The sequence below is a fragment of the Arachis stenosperma genome, chromosome 9 (genome assembly GCF_014773155.1).
Source record: "Arachis stenosperma cultivar V10309 chromosome 9, arast.V10309.gnm1.PFL2, whole genome shotgun sequence".
In the NCBI taxonomy this organism is placed as follows: Eukaryota; Viridiplantae; Streptophyta; class Magnoliopsida; order Fabales; family Fabaceae; genus Arachis; species Arachis stenosperma.
Window position 1 is genome coordinate 151,936,408 of NC_080385.1, and position 20,237 is coordinate 151,956,644.

The 20,237-nt window shown below is 35.1% G+C and overlaps 2 protein-coding genes across 3 annotated transcripts; one reads left to right on the top strand and one right to left on the bottom strand.

The window, feature by feature from the left end:
• The first annotated feature begins 516 nt into the window (after window positions 1–516).
• LOC130950874 (DUF21 domain-containing protein At1g47330-like) lies at window positions 517–3,354 on the top strand. 2 transcript variants are annotated; one of them, XM_057879476.1, is made up of 13 exons: window positions 517–558; window positions 696–794; window positions 873–949; window positions 1,046–1,129; window positions 1,206–1,319; window positions 1,388–1,474; window positions 1,603–1,742; window positions 1,848–1,935; window positions 2,031–2,104; window positions 2,293–2,480; window positions 2,572–2,834; window positions 3,019–3,065; window positions 3,148–3,354. In XM_057879476.1, the coding sequence occupies exons 1-13, from the start codon at window positions 537–539 to the stop codon at window positions 3,212–3,214; spliced, it is 1,350 nt and encodes a 449-aa protein (XP_057735459.1). In that variant the 5' UTR covers window positions 517–536; the 3' UTR covers window positions 3,215–3,354. The 2 variants fall into 2 exon arrangements, with proteins under 2 accessions (XP_057735459.1, XP_057735458.1); XM_057879475.1 differs by lacking the exon at window positions 517–558 and having other exon boundaries at window positions 589–794.
• A 1,889-nt stretch (window positions 3,355–5,243) lies between these two features.
• On the bottom strand, window positions 5,244–6,084 carry LOC130950876 (heavy metal-associated isoprenylated plant protein 12-like). The gene is made up of 2 exons (XM_057879477.1): window positions 5,904–6,084; window positions 5,244–5,786 (listed from the first exon to the last, which is right to left on the bottom strand). Exons 1-2 carry the CDS (start codon window positions 5,907–5,909, stop codon window positions 5,430–5,432), a joined length of 363 nt encoding a protein of 120 aa, XP_057735460.1. The 5' UTR covers window positions 5,910–6,084; the 3' UTR covers window positions 5,244–5,429.
• Window positions 6,085–20,237: the final 14,153 nt, after the last annotated feature.

The following is a 20,237-nucleotide window of genomic DNA, read 5'->3' on the forward strand; positions in this document are numbered from 1 at the left end:
AAGTATAGCATGTTTGGCGTGGAATGTGGATTATTGATTGTTAGTGCCTTGTTTTGTTGGTGGGAAAATGATGTTTTGTGGTCGGTGAGCTTTGATAAAAGCTATAGTAGTACTTCAAGACTTCAAAGTCCTAGGTGTATAACATAGTAAAAGTGGTAGCACTTGGTTGACCTTTTCCTTTTTCGAAATTTGCCCTTCCGTATAGTAGATAGCATTAATCCATTGAGTTCCTAGATTACTTACTAACTTGAATAAATTTGTTCATATTCTCTTGCCTGCGTAACTGCAAGATGGTTAGTTCATTGAATCATGTTTATATTTGTCAGGCAAACTACAAGATTATTGTCTCATCTGCTTGTCACTTACTTGTTGCTCTCTTTTCTTCACTATGCTATCTCCGCCTTTGTTCTTATTACTCGGAGGCAGGCCAAGAAACAAAAATGACATAATAGATACCATACTTAATGCTGGACAATAAGGCCGGATGATGCTATCTTCTTCCTCATTGTCTTTATGCCTTAAACTAGATAATAAGAATGATGATGATTCAGTTGAAAAGTAATTGCATCTATTGTCTCCCTGGCCTGGCCATCTTCCAACCATGATCACATTGAAAGATCATGATAATATCAAATATAATGAAATTGAATTCTGGATGTATGTTATTTCATGTGTGGTGCTTGTGATCCTTGCAGGTGTCACATCGGGCCTAGCACTAGGATTGTTATCATTCAGCCAAGTTGATCTTGAGGTTCTCATTAAGGCTGGCCGTCCTAAAGACAAAAAGAATGCAGGTTTTTATATAAGTAGTCAAAGTGATGCAACCATTCCAACTCACTGCTAACTAATGTTATTGCTTTATTTATCTGCAGAAAGGATTCTACCAGTTGTAAAGAATGGACATTTTGTATTGTGTACCCTCCTTTTAGGTAAATCACTGGCCATGGAGGTATGCTATATGCTACATAAAAGTTCTAATAAATCGGCCTGTCAACAAAATCCCAATAATTATGATACATGAATGTTATTGTCATGTTTTTTTAAGGCACTGCCAATCTTCATGGATACAATCATGCCGCCTTGGCTTTCTATTACTATATCAACTCCCCTGGTCACATTATTTGCAGAGGTGAATTTCTTTCTCTCACAAACATGATATTAATAATTTTATTTTTATTAACCTATCCTCGAATTAACGATGCTAGATTGTGCCTCAAGCTGTATATTCTCGATACGGACTAACCTTAGGAGCACAAATGGCACCCTTTGTTCAACTGCTTCTTCTGATCTTCTTCCCTATATCCTATCCAGCTAGTAAGGTAAATTTGGCTCTATTTGGAGAATATTTTTTAATATTAATCCTCTGAATATCTTCCTATTGGAGCAGATCCTGGATTGGGCTCTAGGGAAGGAGCATTCAGTCCTGTTGAGAAGATCTGAGTTAAAAACATTTGTGGACTTGCATGCAGACATGGTTTGTTTCCTATAATCCTTTGTATTTTGTATCATATACCATTGCTTGGTTGGTATATGAGTCCCTCAAACATTTTTCTTAAATTCAAAGCATAAGTGCAAAGCAGGGAAATAAAAATTATATGACAGGCAGGAAAAGGTGGAGAGTTGTCCTGTCATGAAGCATCTATAATCACAGGTGCCATGGATTTGACTGATAAGACTGCCAAAGATGCAATGACACCAATATCTGAAACTTTTTCTCTTGATATAAATTCCAAACTGGACATGTAATGTGTGAAAAACTCAGATTAGTGACATTCATGCATTTTGTCGATCTGTCAAGTGTCAATAACTAAACACAGTTACACATCTTTAATTTGTCAACTTATCAGGAATACAATGACATTGATCATGAACAAAGGGCATAGTCGTGTACCTCTATACTCTGGATACCCAAGTAATATCATTGGCCTTATATTGGTAAGCAACAGAAGAAACTGTTATGGGGATTTAGTTTCTATATCTTGCATTCCTGATATTAATCATTGCTTATTCATGTTGTTTTAACTAAACAGGTTAAGAATTTAATGTTCTGTCGTCCAGAAGATGAAACCCCAATCAAGAATCTGATTATCAGAAAAATTCCCAGGTATGAGAATCATGATATCTTTTCATCAAACACTCAGATCCCCTCAAGTTAGGTAATAATACACGTAACATTTCTAAATTTGTTATGCTTGTAATGGACCTCCCCAAATATCAGATTTTATAGAGTGTCATAATTTAAATCTCGAAGGAGGTTAGGTGCATGATACTAAGAAGATACTCATGTAGCAGGGTTTATGAAAATTGGCCACTGTATGAGATACTGAACCAATTCCAAAAGGGTCACAGCCATATGGCCATTGTTTTGAAATGTGAGAATGACTCAGAGAACAACAATGCTGCAGCCCATGCTGCCGGTGCGCCTACATTTCTCAACACACTCACTAATAAAACATCAAATGCAGCACAAAATACTAAAGGTAATAAAATAAAATCCTAAGGCATTACAAAAAGATTCAAGCATGGGAAGAAGAAGTGGTTCATGTTTTTTAATGTGGTTGGTTACTGCAGAATCTGATTCTTCCTTTGATCTGGAAAAGAGTCAGATAGTTTGTATCTATGAGTCCAGCGATACAGAATTTAATAGTCCAAGTCCAGCATTTCAGAAGATGATGATGGAAGCAGGCAATGAACAACGTCAACATTCCAAAAAGTGGGAGGAAGAGAGTGGTTATACGATGTCGCAAGAAGAAATACAAGTTCTTCCAACTGTTTTGGATGAAGAAGTGATAGGAATCATCACAATGGAGGATGTTATGGAGGAACTGTTGCAGGTATTCTCTTGTTTACCCTTTCATAGCTAGCTAGTAAAGTTAGAAGTTAATAATGGATTATGAATCATGAAATGCAATCAAACAAATAGGAAAATGTTGTGACTAGATAAAACGCACTCTTAGGTTCAGCTATTCTCTACAATGATGATTCTGAATACTTTCCTTGTTTTACCTTCTTCACAAGGGGGACATACTGGATGAAACTGATGAATATGTTCATGTTCAAAAGAAGTGAGTACATCTACATTAACTTATACTTGTTGCAATGATCACGCTTATTTCCAATTCTCCTAATGAACTTTCTCTGATTCAGCATCAGGATTAACTTGCTGACTCCACGAAGATCATCCAGGAAAGGATCCGAGTCTAGTCTTCATTGAACAACTTAAGGGTGATATTTACCTTTGATTTGTCTCAAACACTTGGTAGTTGGTAGACTTGGTTTTCATAAGATCATTCTTGTATTCTTTTCGCCTTAATTGTTGTTGTTATTAGCTTATTATAATCTCCACCTTAAATATTCAGCTTGATCAGTCCTATTTATTATGCAAGGACAATCAAATAGGATAAAAAACCCTCATTCTCAAATCCTTTTTTTTTTTTTTTTTGCGTGAAAAAAGAAAAACAATTAAAGTTCTCGTCGGTCTAAACTCTAAAACAAGCACTCTCAAACCCTCATTCAGGATTTTTTATATAGGCCCGTCTTTGACCTAGAAAACAGAATTTATGTAATTTAAAAGTCATAATTTTTTGCACTAAGCTATGATAATTAGGGGTGGTAATATGCATCCTACCTGCGGGTATCCAATTCAGTCGGAAGGTTTTCGTTTGGGTTGAGCATCAACTTTATTCAACCAACTAGCACTTTATATTATATATTATATATTTATACAAAAATATGTTAAGTGGATGGTGAACTAAAAACCTCTCACTAAATGCAAAAAATCTGTAACCACTAAGAAGATCGTTAATTGATAATTTAATATATTTTTTTTTACATAAAAATTAATTCTATTTTAAATTATCATCAAATTATATAATAATATTGTATCTTTTTTGTAACTCATGGGTAGGATTAGATACTGGAGAATTAATAATAGGTATAATTAAAGTTGACATATTCTCAATCTGCGTATAAAGTAGAGTTGAGTTTATATAAAAATCTCTAAACCCCTAATGATAGCTGATATTTTTTTAGTTAACTTTTTTAACTATGACTAATTTCGTAGATTAAAGTTTCATTTAAAAATCTGTTATTCACCAATACGGACAAGGCGAGATTAACTAAATAAGTCATCTTTGGTTAGTTTCTAGTTCCTCCTTACTAATAATTTAAGTAGAATTGAAATATCTTTAAAAAAGGGCAACAAATTAAATATCTCCTGCAATAAAGCCCCACGACCATGCATATACAGAGATAAGATATATGTGTCAATAAGTGCCCACACGTAGCCTCATAGTAAGAAAAAGATTAAAACAGCCAAGCCATGAAAAATGAAAGGGAATTCTGATTTGTGCCTCAAATCTAAGCTCCATATAGTATCTCTCAGCTCTTCTCCTTGGATGCCAACAAATAAATCGAGTCTATGCATGGTAAATCTAAATAGTAATTCATTTAACCGAGACAACAAAATATATTTATTTTTATGTATATGAGTACAGTGGTCATGTTTGGTGCTAATAGTTTATGAAGGAAGTCAGCAAATGCATGCAAGTGTCCTTCGGAATCTGATTACCACATAAACATATTGATTATTAATGGGTGTCTAAAACAATCTCAAACTTTTTATACTTTCAGTAATATTATATTATCAATAAAATTTATTATTTTTTATTAATACTTTGTTAATATTCTAAATTTTTAATATTAAATTTTTTAAATTCTAAATTTTAAATTTGAATTCTAGTAATATAAAAATAAAATATTGACTAATGTTAATATGAGCCCCTAATATTTATATTTTTTCTTTTTAATCCTAAGAAAATAATAAATATAATTCAAGTGGATCAATCTTTAGATTGCTTGCTTATATAGCAAAACAATATAGTAAAATACTCTGAGCAAGCCTTCTAGCATGTGCGTGTTATTTGTTTTGTTTTGTATATTTGGTTATGAAATTAAATTAAATACATTAAATTGCTGGTATAAAGTATAAACCATCTATACTCATACAACTTGCACCTAATTTAAACATCTACGTACGGTCATTTATTTGATGTAGTTGATGTTCTTTTAAGAACATAAAAAAAGTAAAAATATTCAACATTTTTTATTTAGAAATTAAAAAAATAATTAAGAGAATAAATTAAGATTCATAATATTTTTCATGTAAAATTATTTTGAAAGTTGATTGGTTCCAGATTTAAGTTAACATCAAAAGAGTTTAGAATTTGGATTCCACTTGGAAATCTGTGTCGTACTGTCGTTTTCCAATCATAAGTAATTACAAATGATGAAGAGAAAAATAAAAGTTCCTCTCATTAACGAGGCCATCAGTTTATTTCCATAACCAACATTTTGAGAGTAAGAAAACATTAAACATCAAAAAAAGAAATAAAAGCAGCAAATTGAAAACGGATAATCCAAATAAGTTATCAAAAGATAACGCAGGCATTGGGATTCTCCTCCATACTTGTGTAATAATAATGATAAGCTTGAATGGGTACAATAGAAGCTTCCAGATTTGAAGGTTCTTTATTGTTCTTCTTTGGCTCTTGTTTGACTGTGGTTGTGGTTGTTGCTGTGGCTGGTCCAACAGACAGTATTTCAGTGTGACAGAGCTTCCTCAGCTTCCCAACAACTTCCACAGCATCCATTTCCCCAGTCAACGTCAACTTGTTTTCATTCATGTCCACTGACACTGACTCAATCCCTGCAATATTCGACACTATCTTCATGGCTTTTTTCTTACATTTCCTCTCATGTAGTGCTTCCACCCTTAGTATTACTTTCTGTCTCACGCACCAAAATCAAACATTTATTAGGATACAACAATCACCGTATACAAAACAATAATAATAATAATAATGTTAAAGGGTAATGAATCAAAATAAAAAGGCCTCACATACATTCATTATTTATAGGCTGTTGGCCAAGTTTTGCTAATAAGCTCTAGCTAGCTACAGAGAGAAATTAAAGGCTTAAAGCTGCTGGCTTTAATTTGTTTGACGGGTGAAGTGAGAATGAAGTGGCTAGCTATATATAGAACTTGTGTAGTGAATAGTGATTACTGATTAGTGATTAGTGAGGCTCACTTCTAATGAGGTTTAATTTAAACAAAATAATAATAGAACAACTAGTGACTAGTGACAGAATCAAAGATGGAGAGGGGAAGTCAACTATGTCAAGAAATAAATCATAGTTTATCAATAGCATCATCGTCATGGTCACTTGAGCACGTGTTATTAGTTAGATGCAACATGATAATTCACGCTAACTAATATAATTTCATCTCTTCTCACAATATTATTATTGTATATTTTATTTGGGTTTTTGCTAGGTAGATCATGATTGTTGTAAACAATGTGAATAATGAGTTTTAGAATGGATCTAATAAAGTAAAAAAATACTCCATCCCAAATTATCTCATAAATCTTAACATTAGAATAATCATTTGCACACCTAGTAAATTGAACATCCAGCCATTGTTAACTGTGTATGAGTAAATCGAATAAAAAAAATAATTATTCAATTAAAAATAATGAACATAATCATCTACATACCTATTGAATTGAGCATCTAATATATTCATTGTTTACATTATTTAATATTCTCATTATCTATTGATGAGTTTGGAAAAATCTAATTTATTTGGATGATAAACAAACATTATTGAAATAATTAATTACAAAATTATTAATTAGTTTTTCATTTAACATATGTTGATTAATAATTTTGTATTGTAGTTTTTGCGTTGGGCCGAAAGAAAAGAAAATTGGCAAGCGCAAATGTGTTTCTTGTAACTAAGCCTTGAAACAAATTGTGTTAATTATTTTGGCTAAAGCAAGCTGTTTCTGTTTGGGCCAAAATAGATTGTTATTACTACTAGCCCGATTAAAACTTTGCTACCAAGACCAAAGCTTGCATGGTCCGAAACCATTAAGCAAAGAAAGCAAAGTTTTATTGCTTCCAACGGATTTCATTTTTTATCATGTGATGGAATTCAAATTTTATTAAGATGAGTTAATGTAGACCTTGGAACCATGAGAGAGAAATTGTAGTTGATTTGATTGCTGCCTTTAATGCTACACGCTACTCAGCAAAGGGAAGAAACAAATTCATTTAATTTCATTCTCTTTCCTAATTCAATACTTTTCAAATTTATCTCTCTTCTCTCTCTACTTGCTTCTCACTTTCGGTCACTTCCATCACAGCAACCATGGAAGTTTTTGCAAGCTATCAAGAAGAAGTTAGAAGCAAGTTAAAGACCATTGTAATGATGGCAAGAAAAAGAAAGCAAAAAGTATGTTGTGGCTAAGATCTTCAACCAAGAAAGGTAAGATTTGGTGAAGAGATCTCAGCCTCTCCATACCAAAAATGGAAGAAGAAGATCTCGGTCAGAGGAAGAAGATCCTTGGAGGGATGACTTGTCTCTGATTCTGCTCAACCACCACAGGAGGTAGCTACAGTGGCTACGTGATGGAAGAGGTAGAGGATGGAGTAGATGAAGCTGTCATCATCATGAAGCATCAAGGGCTAGGAGTCCATCTTGGAGTGCAAGGCAAGATGGAAGGTTCGGATTGATGATTATTGGTGACCAAGGAAGAACCAGAGGTAATTGCATGTTGGTTATTGCATTCGGTTACTTCTCCCCTTTCTCTAGCCAAATCGGTTTGCACGAAGAAGAAGAAGTTTAGCTTGGTTCTTTTGGGTTCAACTGTGGAGGCTTCTCTCTCTATAAATAAGGGAGAACAGCCAGGGCTTGAAGTAAAGAGTGAGAGTGCAAGGCACAGAGTTCTCAGAGCTACCTGAGCTAACAGAAATTCTTCTCCTTCAATGTATTTTGTTTTGTATTTTTTTGTTTAATTTTGTCTGTCTTGAGTCTCATGAAAAAAGGCAAATAGTGAGATTTGTATGAAAAAGGCATAGAGCGGAAAAAGGCAGAGAGTGCAAAATTAAAAGAAAAAAGCCATAGATGTCCTTAGAGTTCCTTTGTACATCTGTGTTGTGTATCATGATTCTGTGGAAATTCCCTTGTAAGTTGGGTTAGCACTTTACAGTTGAAAGCTTGGCAGTGACCAAGTCAAGTTCAGGATTGGGTTTAGATTATGGACTTGTCCCAGATAGAAAGGATAGTTCCTAGGGAGAATTGGTATTTGTAATGAAAGATGATTATAGTGAAATTCCATCATTGTTGTGATGGAGACTGGATGTAGGCTGCACTGCACTTAGCAGCTGAACCAGGATATATCTGGGTGTAATTTTTTCTCTTCTATTCCATTTTTGTTTCTGCTGTACAGGAGATAAAACTGAAAATATCTCGTGCCGGGTCACGAGATAAAAAGAAAAAGTCTCGTGGCTAGGTACGAGACAAAAATAAAAAAGTCTCCAGAAGTTATTTCAAAGACCAGCAAGTGTTATTAAGTGAAAAAGGGACTAAGATTCAACCCCCCTTCTCTTAGCCAATGAAACCATCAATTGGTATCAGAGCTTGGTCTCAAAGAGATCAAACTTTGTAGCTTAGAGAAAAGATCCAGATGGCAGAAAATAGTGACTTAAATCTGGTTTCCTACAACCTGACAGAGGGACAGTCAAGCAACCGACATCCTTTTTTCAATGGGAAAAATTACACCTATTGGAAGGAGAGAATGAAGATTTTTGTGCAAGCAGTAGACTACAGACTTTAGAAGATCATCCTGGAAGGTCCCCAATTCCCAACCACCACAAGTGCTGAAGGAGTAGTCTCTTTTAAACCCGAAGCAAGCTGGACCGATGATAAACCCCAATTTGATGGTTTATCTTGTATTGAATTTAGAGTATTTTGATGACCTTTACCCACATTTATTCAATGAAATAGCATGGTTTTATAAATTCTCCTTTAATTGTGCTTAAGAGTGAAAACATGCTTTTTAGGTCTTAAAATAGTTAAATTTAATTCACCTTGATTCCATTAGATGCCTTGACATGTTTGTTAAGTGATTTAAGGTTTAGGAGGCAAAGATTGGATCAAGGGAATGAAGAAAGAAAGCATGAAAAGTTGGAGAACTCATGAAGAAATGAAAGAATCGGAAAGCTGTCAAGCCGACCTCTTCGCACTTAAATGACCATAACTTGAGCTACAGAGGTCCAAATGATGCGGTTCTAGTTGGGTTGGAAAGCTAACATCCGGGGCTTCGAAACGATATAAGATTTGCTATAGTTGCTACACGTATGGTGGCGCGCACGCGCATAGTACGTGCACGCGCCGTTGCTGCCACCTGGTTTACTTAAAGCAAAACGTGGCCAGCGAATTCTAAAGCCTTGTGGGCCCAATCCAACTCATTTCTGATGCTATTTAACCCAAGAAATGAAGAGGGAAACACATGTTAGTTACCATTAGTCATAGTTTAGTTTTAGAAGTAGTTAGAACTAGTTTCTAGAGAGAGAAGCTCTTACTTCTCTCTAGAATTAGGATTAGGATTAGGTTTAGTTCTTAGATCTAGATTTAGATTCATCTTCTTCTACTTCTATCTTCTCAATTCCTTGTAGTTACATTCATTCTTCTCCTATTCTTTTGGTGTAATCTCTTTTGTGTTGTTCTTATATTTTGTTGTAGATCTAGTATTGTTCCTTCTACTTTCTTTCAATTCAATTCAAGGTAATTCATAATAATTGTGTTTTTTTTATTGTTGTTGTTAATTTCTTTCAATAATTGTTGTTAGATTCTCTTCTTGTTGTCAATTTGCTTTGCTTTTCTTTTGTGCCTTCCAAGTGTTTGATGAAATGCTTGGTTGGATTTTAGTGTAGGTTTTGTTCCTCTTGGCCTAGGTAGAGTAATTAGTGACTCTTGAGTTATCTAATTCTTTTGTTGGTTGATAATTAGAAGTTGCTAATTGATTTTAATGCCTCTAAAGCTAGTCTTTCCTTTAGGAGTTGATTAGGACTTGAGGAATCAAATTGATTCATCCACTTGACTTTCCTCCATGGTTAGAGGTTAACTAAGTGGGAGCAATACACAATTCTCATCACAATTGAGAAGGATAACTAGGATAGGACTTCTAGTTCTCATATCTTGCCAAGAGCTTTGTTAGTTGTTAGTTTATTTCCTTTGCCATTTATAATTCTTGTCTATAATCTCAAAAACCCCAAAATAACTCACAACCAATAACAAGACACTTTATTGTAAATCCTAGGGAGAACGACCCGAGGTTTAAATACTTCAGTTTATAGATTTTAGGGGTTTGTACTTGTGACAAACAAATTTTTGTATGAGAGAATTATTGTTGGTTTAGAGACTATACTTCGACGAGATTTCATTTGTAAAATTCTAAACCGTCAAAAATCCAATCATCAACCGAGGAAGACAGAAAGAAAGTGGAGCTCAATGCCAAGGCTATCAATCTGCTCAACTGTGCTATCATCTTTGAGGAATACCGACGGATATCACGATGCACAACGGCAAAGAAAATCAGGGACAAACTTCAAATCACCCAAGAAGGAACCACCATAGTAAAGAAGATCCAGATAGATATGTTGAACAGAGAGTATGAAATATTTGCAATGAAGGAAGGAGAATCTATTGATGAGCTGTTCAAAAGTCAACATTATCATTGTTGGCTTGGATGCTATGGGAATTACGTATCCTGATTCTGTACTTGTGAGAAGAGTGTTGAGATGTCTCACTAAAGAGTGAAAAACTAAAGCATTAATCCTTTCTGAGAGCAGTAGTTTAGATTCTATGACATATGATGACTTGAGAAGAAACCTACTTACTTTTGAAAACACTTATTTGAAAAAAGATTCAAAAAAGAAAGGAATTGCTTTTACATCTGTTACTAACCCCCTTGATGATGAATCCAATGATAACTCCTCTGAAAATGAATTTGTGTTGTTTGCCAAAAAATTTAGAAAAATGGTGAAGTTCAAGGAAAGAGGCAAGGGAAGCAACTCAAGAAAACAAAAGAAAGATTTCAGTAAGGTGACATGCTACAACTGCAAAGAGACTGGGCATTTTAAATCTGATTGCCCTAAATTGAAGAAGGAGGAGAAGTCAAAGAGAGGAAAGAAAAAGAGACTGATGGCTTCATGGGAGGACTTGGAAAATGACTCAGAGGATGATGAAGAATCTGAGACCAAGTCACAACCATGTCTCATGGCAGATCATATTGATCAGATAATCTTCCACAACCCTGACACTGAAGATCTCCATCTTATGATAGACCACCTTTCTAAAAAAATTAGATGTTTCCTACTTGATAACCAAGATCTTGAATAACAAATCACCATTTTTAAGGCAGAAAATGGTGTTCTCAAAGACAAGCTAAGGGAGGCCGAAACTGCTTGTGATCTTGTTGAAGAAAATAAGCAGTTAAAAGCGTAACTTAGAAGCTGTGAAAGTGACCATTCTGTTGTTGTATATGTAAACTGCTTTAAAGAAAATGAAGAGTTGCTGAAAAAGATTAAAAATATTGAAAATGACTTAGCCAAGTTTACTCAAAGTTTTGAAAATTTAAATCAAATATTGGCTAGTCAAAAACCATTGTATGATAAAGCTGGTTTGGGGTTTCACAAGAATTTCAAATCTGTTGAAAAATCTTATTTTGAAAACATAGCATCATCTTCAAATGATACAAGATTTGAAAACCCAACAAGCTTTAACAAAACAGCAACTCCAAGGTTTTGTAGACTATGCAACCGAAATGGCCACTTTCCCATTCAATATTTTTTTGGTGAAAGAATGATTGGTGACAAAATTTACAAAGTTGTTTTTGACTACAATGGCTTGGGACATAGGAGATGGTTTAACGTGAAAGGATCCAAGAAGATTTGGATACCTAAGGTCACTTGAGCTCATTTTGTAGGTTTGCCTAGCATCAAAGCGGAAAGACAATATGTGGTATATGGACAGCGGATGTTCTAAGCATATGACCGGAAAGACAACCTTCTTCATAAAGCTTGATGAATATGATGGAGGGTTTGTCACTTTTGGTGATGATGGTAAAGGAAAAATAGTGGCCATTGAAAAAATTGGTAAAAATTTTTCTTCTTGTATAAATGATGTTCTTCTTGTTGATGGTTTGAAACATAATTTACTTAATGTTAGCCAATTGTGTGATCTTGGCTTTAAAGTTATTTTTAGAAAGTTTGTGTGTTTGGTTGTATGTGAAAAATCTGGGGATATTTTGTTTGAGGCTAAAAGGTGTAATAACGTGTATGGATTAACTCTTGAGGACTTGAAGGATCAAAAAATAATATATTTTACCTCTCTTGAATATGAAAAATGGCTATGGTATAAGAAATTGGGTCATGCTAGCATATACCAAATTTCTAAGCTAGTTAAGAAAAACTTGGTAAGAGGAATTCCAAATATTAAATTTGATAAGGATCTTACTTGTGATACTTGTCAATTAAGCAAACAAGTAAAATCCTCTTTTAAAACAAAAGATGGAATTTCAACCAAGAGCCATTAGAGATGTTACACATTGATCTTTTTGGATCAACAAGAACTCAAAGTTTAGGAGGTAAACACTATGGCTTAGTGGTGGTGGATGATTACTCTAGATTCGGTTGGGTAATTTTTCTTACTCATAAAAATGATGCTTTTCGTGTCTTTTCAACCCTATGCAAAAGAATTCAAAATGAAAAAAATTTAAAAGTTACCCATTTGAGAAGTGATCACGGAAAAGAATTTGAAAACTAAGACTTTGAAAAATTTTGTGATAATTTTGGAATTGTTCATAATTTTTCATGCCCTAGAACACCTCAACAAAATGGGGTTGTTGAAAGAAGGAATAGAAGCCTTCAAGAGATGACTAAGGCTATGTTGTGTGAAAATGAGGTTCCAAAATTTCTATGGGGTGAAGCTGTGAATACAGCTTATTATATTTTGAATAGGACCATAATTAGAAAAGGGTTGAAGAAAACTCCTTATGAGCTATGGAAAGGAACCCCTCCTAATCTTAAGTATTTTCATGTTTTTGGATGCAAATGTTTTGTGCTTAATAACAAAGAAAATCTTGGTAAATTTGATCCAAAATCTTATGAGGGAATGTTTGTTGGATACTCCACCACGAGCAAAGCTTATAGAATTTACCTCAAAGAGCATAGAACCATAGAAGAATCCATACATGTATCATTTTGTGATTCTAATTCAATTTCCAGTGCTGTGATAGATAATGATTCAGATTATGAAGATGTTGTCAATAAAAAAACCAATAAAGAAAATCCCAAGTCTGTTCAAAATGAAGAATCTGTCTGTCCAGTTTTGTCTCGTCAGAATGGAGGAGACATTTTTATTTTGTCTCCTGAGCCAGCAAGAGAATCCGGAACAGAGCAACCCACAGAAGCTCATCAAAGCTCAACACCACTCTGAAAGCCAAGAGAATGGAAGTCCATGAGGGGTTATCCTCATGACTTTATCATTGGTGATCCCTCTCAAGGTGTAACAACAAGATCCACAACAAAAAGGCTATCCGAACCTAGCAATTTTACCCTCTTGCCACAAATGGAGCCCAACAATGTAAAACAAGCTATTGAAGATCCATCATGGGTCAAAGCTATGCAAGAAGAGCTTGCTCAATTTGACAAGAATGAGGTTTGGACACTAGTACCTCATCCGAATGGTAAGAAGGTAACGGGTACTAAGTGGGTCTTTAAAAATAAACTTGGTGAGGATGGACAAGTTATTCGTAACAAGGCTAGATTAGTGGCCCAAGGTTACGATCAAGAAGAGGGTATAGATTTTGATGAGTCTTTTGCTCCGGTAGCTAGAATGGAAGTAATTAGGTTGCTTCTTGTCTATGCTACCCATAAGGGTTTCAAAATATTTCAAATGGATGTTAAATGTGCTTTCCTTAATGGTTTTATTGATAGAGAAGTGTTTGTGGCACAATCCCCCGATTTTGAAGATTAAAAATTTCCAAACCATGTTTTCAAAATCTCTAAGGCTCTTTATGGTCTTAGACAAGCTCTAAGAGCTTGGTATGAAAGGCTTAGTGCCTTCTTGTTGGAAAATCAATTTCAAAGGGGTACTACGGATACTACTTTATTTATCAAAGCATCTAATGATGATATTCTCTTAGTTCAAGTTTATGTGGATGGCACTATATTTGGATCGGCCAATGAGTCTTTGTGTGAAGAGTTTGAAAACCTCATGACTAGTGAGTTTGAAATGAGTCTAATGGGAGAGCTAACTTTCTTTCTTGGTCTCCAAATTAAACAAACTCCTAGTGGCACCTTTATTCACCAAGGAAAGTATGCACTAGAACTAATCAAGAAATTTGGCCTAGAAAATTCTAAACCAATGGGAATACCAATGCATCCTAACACTAAACTTGAAAAAGATGATAATGGGAAAGATGTGGATGAAATAAGGTATAAAGGAATGATAGGTTCACTCATGTACCTTACCTCCTCTAGACCAGATATTGTTCAAAATGTGGGTGTATGTTCAACATTTTAATCTCACCCAAAAGAATCTCATCTTTCAGCCGTTAAGCGCATCATTAGATACATTAAGGGAACTAGTGATTATGGCTTATGGTATCCAAAATCTGATGATTTTTATGCAGTAGGATTTTGTGATGCAGGTTATGCGGGAGATAAGGTGGATAGAAGGTGCACATCCGGCATGTGTTGCTTCCTTGAAAGCTCACTCAACATGTGGTCAAGTAAAAAGCAACCCACAGTGGCTCTATCCACAGCTGAAGCTGAATATATTTCTGCATCTGCATGTTGTTCACAACTAATTTGGTTAAAAACGCAGTTGGAAGATTACAAATTAAAGATCAATAGTATACCCTTATTTTGTGATAATATGAGTGCCATAAACATCTCTAAAAATCCTGTTCTTCACTCAAGAACCAAGCATATAGAAATTAAATATTATTTTATTAGAAAATATATGCAAAAGGGTACTATTGGTATTCAATTTGTCAAATCTGAAGACCAACTTGCTGACATTTTTACAAAATTCCTCTGTGAAGACAGATTTTGCACTTTGAGAAAAAGTTTGGGAATGATAAATTTCAGCTCTATTGATAACTTGTGAAATTTTTGATTCTGTTCAGTTTTGTCTCGTAGGAAAGTAGGAGATAAAAATCAGGATGTGTTGAAAGGGCTATGATCAAGGGGGAGACTGCGCAGACATTAATTCTTTTGGGCCCCACCAAATTCCTTTGACCCCACTCTGACCGTTTTGTTAGTTCCTCTTTGTGTAAATCACAATTCCATTTTGTTGTCTCATCAAATCTTGTTGGAAGAGATTATTGTCAAATCAAATCTTTTCCCTCTTCTCATCCCTTGATTCTAGGAAACAACTTTTCAGTTTTAATTTCAAATAATAGGAAACCTCCCTTGGTTAATAACCGCTCATTAATGGTCTTTAACTCCCTTAAATTCTCTCACCACTCAACATTTAATGCGCCCCTAACCTCCCACATCTCTCCACTCAATTCGGTTCTCTCTTCATCTTCCCCCTTCCACTTCTCCATTTTCATTATCATGAAAACGAAAACTGCTCCAAGGCAAAGTGAACGAATCCTCCTCTCCCAAAAACCTTCCACTCCTCAAACCCACACTCATATACACATTCATTCTACTTCTTCATCTTCTCTCTCACCACCATCCAAGCACACGGACACAATGAGAAGAAAGATAATAGCAACGAAGACTTCTTTAAGGAAAAAGAAAGAGAAGGAGCCCGTGGCTGAAGAGGAAGAAGAATTACACACCTCACCTCTTCCATCACTGCCGCCATCACCACCAAAGAAGACAACACCTGGACACAATTCACAAAAGACCAAGAGCTTCATGTTACACAACACGAGGGAGCCAGCAAACTTGGAATCATTGGAATTCAAAACTAAGTTCAACAAACCTCACTCACACTATGACCCAGCTAGATTCAATTCATGTGCCTCCTATGAATTTCACAAGGAAGTGTTGGAGAAACGCCACCTCTGTCCCACATACCTAGTGAATCTGGACTCACTCTTGGCAAAAGGAATCAACGTCTCTCCTCTATTTGAACTTCTGCAATGGACTCCTCTGCTCCACATTCAGAAATACGTTTACCCTGGATTGGTACGAGAATTCTATGTTAATATAAGACTGATCGATGGTACCATTCACTCTTATGTGAAGCGGGTATACATGACTCTGGATTCTGAGACCATCAGTGCTGCCCTAGGCTATACAGATGAGGGACCAAGAGCGTACATGACTGAGAAATGGGATTCCCAGGTTGGAGTCACACACAAGATTGCCCTGCAACACATTTGTGCTAACTTATCTGGCTTGGATGGCTCTATTCCTACTCACAAGACATTTGGTCCTACAAATTCATTACTACACAGGATCATCACTCATATCCTAACTCCTCAAAGTGGTTCACATAACAGAGTAACTGTTTCTGACTCTCTTGTACTTTTTGCTCTTGTTACTTCTACTCCTATTTCATTTGGATATCTTATGATTAGGCACATGTGGGAATCTGTCAAAAGTACCAAAAAGGCAAATTTACCTTATGGCATATTTTTTACCAGTATTTTTGAATATTTTAAAGTTGATTTAACAAATGAAGCTGTAGAGAATAAGGTCTCAATGATTAAAGGAGGAGGAGCTGTGAAGGGTACCAAAGGAAAGAAATCTGTACCCTTAGACAATGAGTTTGAGAGTCGGCCACCTGAGTCCTCTAAGACGGCAGAATCGATTAAGAAAATTCTTACTGAATTCTCCAACATGTCCAAGCTCATGGTGCAATCATACAAGGAAGCTCGCAAGCTAGCTTATAAAAACGAAAGGGCTTAGGTAAAATGCAAAGACAGGGTGGGTCTAATATTGCAGAGTTTTGAGGAGAAAATGGGTGCTGCCAGTGATGATGAGGCAGATGGCTCTGACTACAATTTATCTGATGATTGATCACTGTTTTCTTTTATATTGATATTAGCTTGTTATGGCTCAATTTGATACTGTAGTAGTTTGTTTGGATACTTTAGACCTATGACACTGTGATAAACTCTTGATATTTTGGTTATATTTTGGGATATTTTGCTTCCAATGTCATTTTTTGCAGGTGTCCCTTTGACGACAAAAGGGAGAGAAATGGCTGAAAAATTGAAATTAAGAAAACAAGGGATGAAATCCTTTGTGGATTTATGATCACCCTTGTTTCAATTACTTGTTGTGGTGATCTGCTTGATGCTTGTGATGCATTTGTTTTATCTTTGTAAATATGCCTGCTGTGTTCTGGATTAGAAATATGCATTTGATTTATCTTGTGGAGGCATTAGATTTACCTTGGTAAATATGTTTGCTGTGTTTTGAATTAAGAATATTTTATTTTTGACAGTTCCTTTAAAGCTGTGATATGTAAATAAATTCTGATAGTTGCTACATGATCATACTTGATTAAAAATATTTTCCATGTTCTGATTACTTTGCTCTGATATGTTGATTGGAAAATATTTTCAATAGCAACTTCTTGAAGCATCAAAAAAATATTTTTGGTTGATATGTACTCAATTGCTTTGTATGCTTGAGCAGAAAATCAATTTTATGATAACAAATGAGTTTTGTTTATCACTCCAATTCTGCTCATAAATCAAGCATTCAACATTACAAAATTTTATATGTTGAATAACATAGTTGCCTTAAGCTTGACTTCAAAAGTTACAGGTAAAGCTTCCCTTGGTAAAATAGCACATATTTAGGGGGAGCCTTGTAACATTTGGAAAGGAAAGAATCCAAGTATTCAAAATGGAGTACTCTAAATTTTGAATCTCTTTCCATTTCAATTTTTAATAATGTTTGTCATCAAAGGGGAGATTGATGAGTTTGGAAAACTCTAATTTATTTGGATGATAAACAAACATTATTGAAATAATTAATTACAAAATTATTAATTAGTTTTTCATTTAACATATGTTGATTAATAATTTTGTGTTGCAGTTTTTGCGTTGGGCCGAAAGAAAAGAAAATTGGCAAGCCCAAATGTGTTTCTTGTAACTAAGCTTTGAAACAAATTGTGATAATTATTTTGGCTGAAGCAAGCTGTTTCTGTTTGGGCCGAAATGGATTGCTATTACTACTAGCCCAATTAAAACTTTGCTACCAAGACCAAAGCTTGCATGGTCCGAAACCATTAAGCAAAGAAAGCAAAGTTTTATTGCTTCCAACGGATCTCATTTTTCATCATGTGATGGAATTCAAATTTTATTAAGATGAGTTAATGCAGACTTCGGAACCATAAGAGAGAAATTGTAGTTGATTTGATTGCTACCTTTAATGCTACACGCTACTCAGCAAAGGGAAGAAACAAATTCATTTAATTTCATTCTCTTTCCTAATTCAATGCTTTTCAAATTTATCTCTCTTCTCTCTCTACTTGCTTCTCACTTTCGGTCACTTCTATCACAGCAACCATGGAAGCTTTTGCAAGCTATCAAGAAGAAGTTAGAAGCAAGCTAAAGACCATTGTAATGATGGCAAGAAAAAAAACAAAAAGTATGCTGTGGCTAAGATCTTCAACCAAGAAAAGTAAGATTTGGTGAAGAGATCTTAGCCTCTCCATACCAAAAATGGAAGAAGAAAATCTCGGTCAGAGGAAGAAGATTCTTGGAGGGATGGCTTGTCTCTGATTCTGCTCAACTACGACAGGAGGTAGCTACAGTGGCTACGTGATGGAAGAGGCAGAGGATGGAGCAGATGAAGCTGTCATCATCATGAAGCATCAAGGGCTAGGAGTCCATTTTGGAGTGCAAGGCAAGATGGAAGGCTCGGATTGATGATTATTGGTGACCAAGGAAGAACCAGAGGTAATTGCATGTTGGTTATTGCATTCGGTTACTTCTCCCCTCTCTCTGACCGAACTGGTTTGCATGAAGAAGAAGAAGTTTAACTTGGTTCTTTTGGGTTCAACCGTGGAGGCTTCTCCCTCTATAAATAAAGGAGAACAGCCAGTGCTTGAAGCAAGGAGTGAGAGTGCAAGGCACAGAGTTCTCAGAGCTACCTGAGCTAACAGAAATTTTTTTCCTTCAATGTATTCTGTTTTATATTTTCTGTTTAATTTTATCTGTCTTGAGTTTCATGGAAAAAGACAAACAGTGAGGTTTGTATGAAAAAGCCATAGAGCGGAAAAAGGCAGAGAGTGCAAAATTAAAAGAAAAAAGCCATAGATGTCCTTAGAGTTCCTTTGTACATCTGTGTCGTGTATCATGATTCTGTGGGAATCCCCTTGTAAGTTGGGTTAGCACTTTACAATTGAAAGTTTGGCAGTGACCAAGTCAAGTTCAGGATTGGGTTTAGATTCTGGACTTGTCCCAGATAGGAAGGGTAGTTCCTAGGGAGAATTGGTGTTTGTAATCAAAGATGATTATAGTGAAATTCCATCATTGTTGTGATGGAGACTGGATGTAGGCTGCATTGCACTTAGCAACTGAACCAGGATATATCTGAGTGTAATTTTCTCTCTCTTCTACTCCATTTCTGTTTCTGCTGCACATGAGATAAAACTAAAAATATCTCGTGTCGGGTCACGAGATAAAAAGAAAAAGTCTCGTGGCTAGGTACGAGACAAAAATAAAAAAGTCTCCAGAAGTTATTTCAAAAACCAGCAAGTGTTATTAAGTGAAAAAGGGGCTAAGATTCAACCCCCCTTCTCTTTGCCACTGATACCATCATTTATCTATACTTTTCCTATTTTATTCCATGGCCCAAGTTATTATTTCAACTTTTATTTCTCACAAAAATACATTTCAAAAGTAGTCTATGTCCATTTAACAAATAATAAGAATTTAACTTTAATGCACTATTAGTATAAAATAGTTTTACACGTACATCTAATTACGTAATGTTATATCAACGAATATAATTATTTTTCACATTAACCGCATCAATTAACCGTATGAATAGTCATTTAAAAAGATAAATTTATTTGCCATTGGCGATTTCGTTAAAAAAAAAAAAACACGTACTAGCAAATGGTGAATGCTAAAGTAAAATTTGAAAGCCAATGTTTCATATACACACAAAAGGTTTTATTACAAGACTTACAAGTTACAACCCAATTTAAGTTGGGAAATTGAGATGTGATTATTATAAGAGAAACATATTGGCCATTGGTAGTTTGGTACAATGCCTCTGCCACAATCTACGAATTCTGCTAAGAGCATCTCATTATGGTGGCTTCTTTTGTTGGCCCAACAGCTTCTCCAACATGTACGTGTACCGAGTCAATGTCCATTAATACTGATTCAACAATTGGT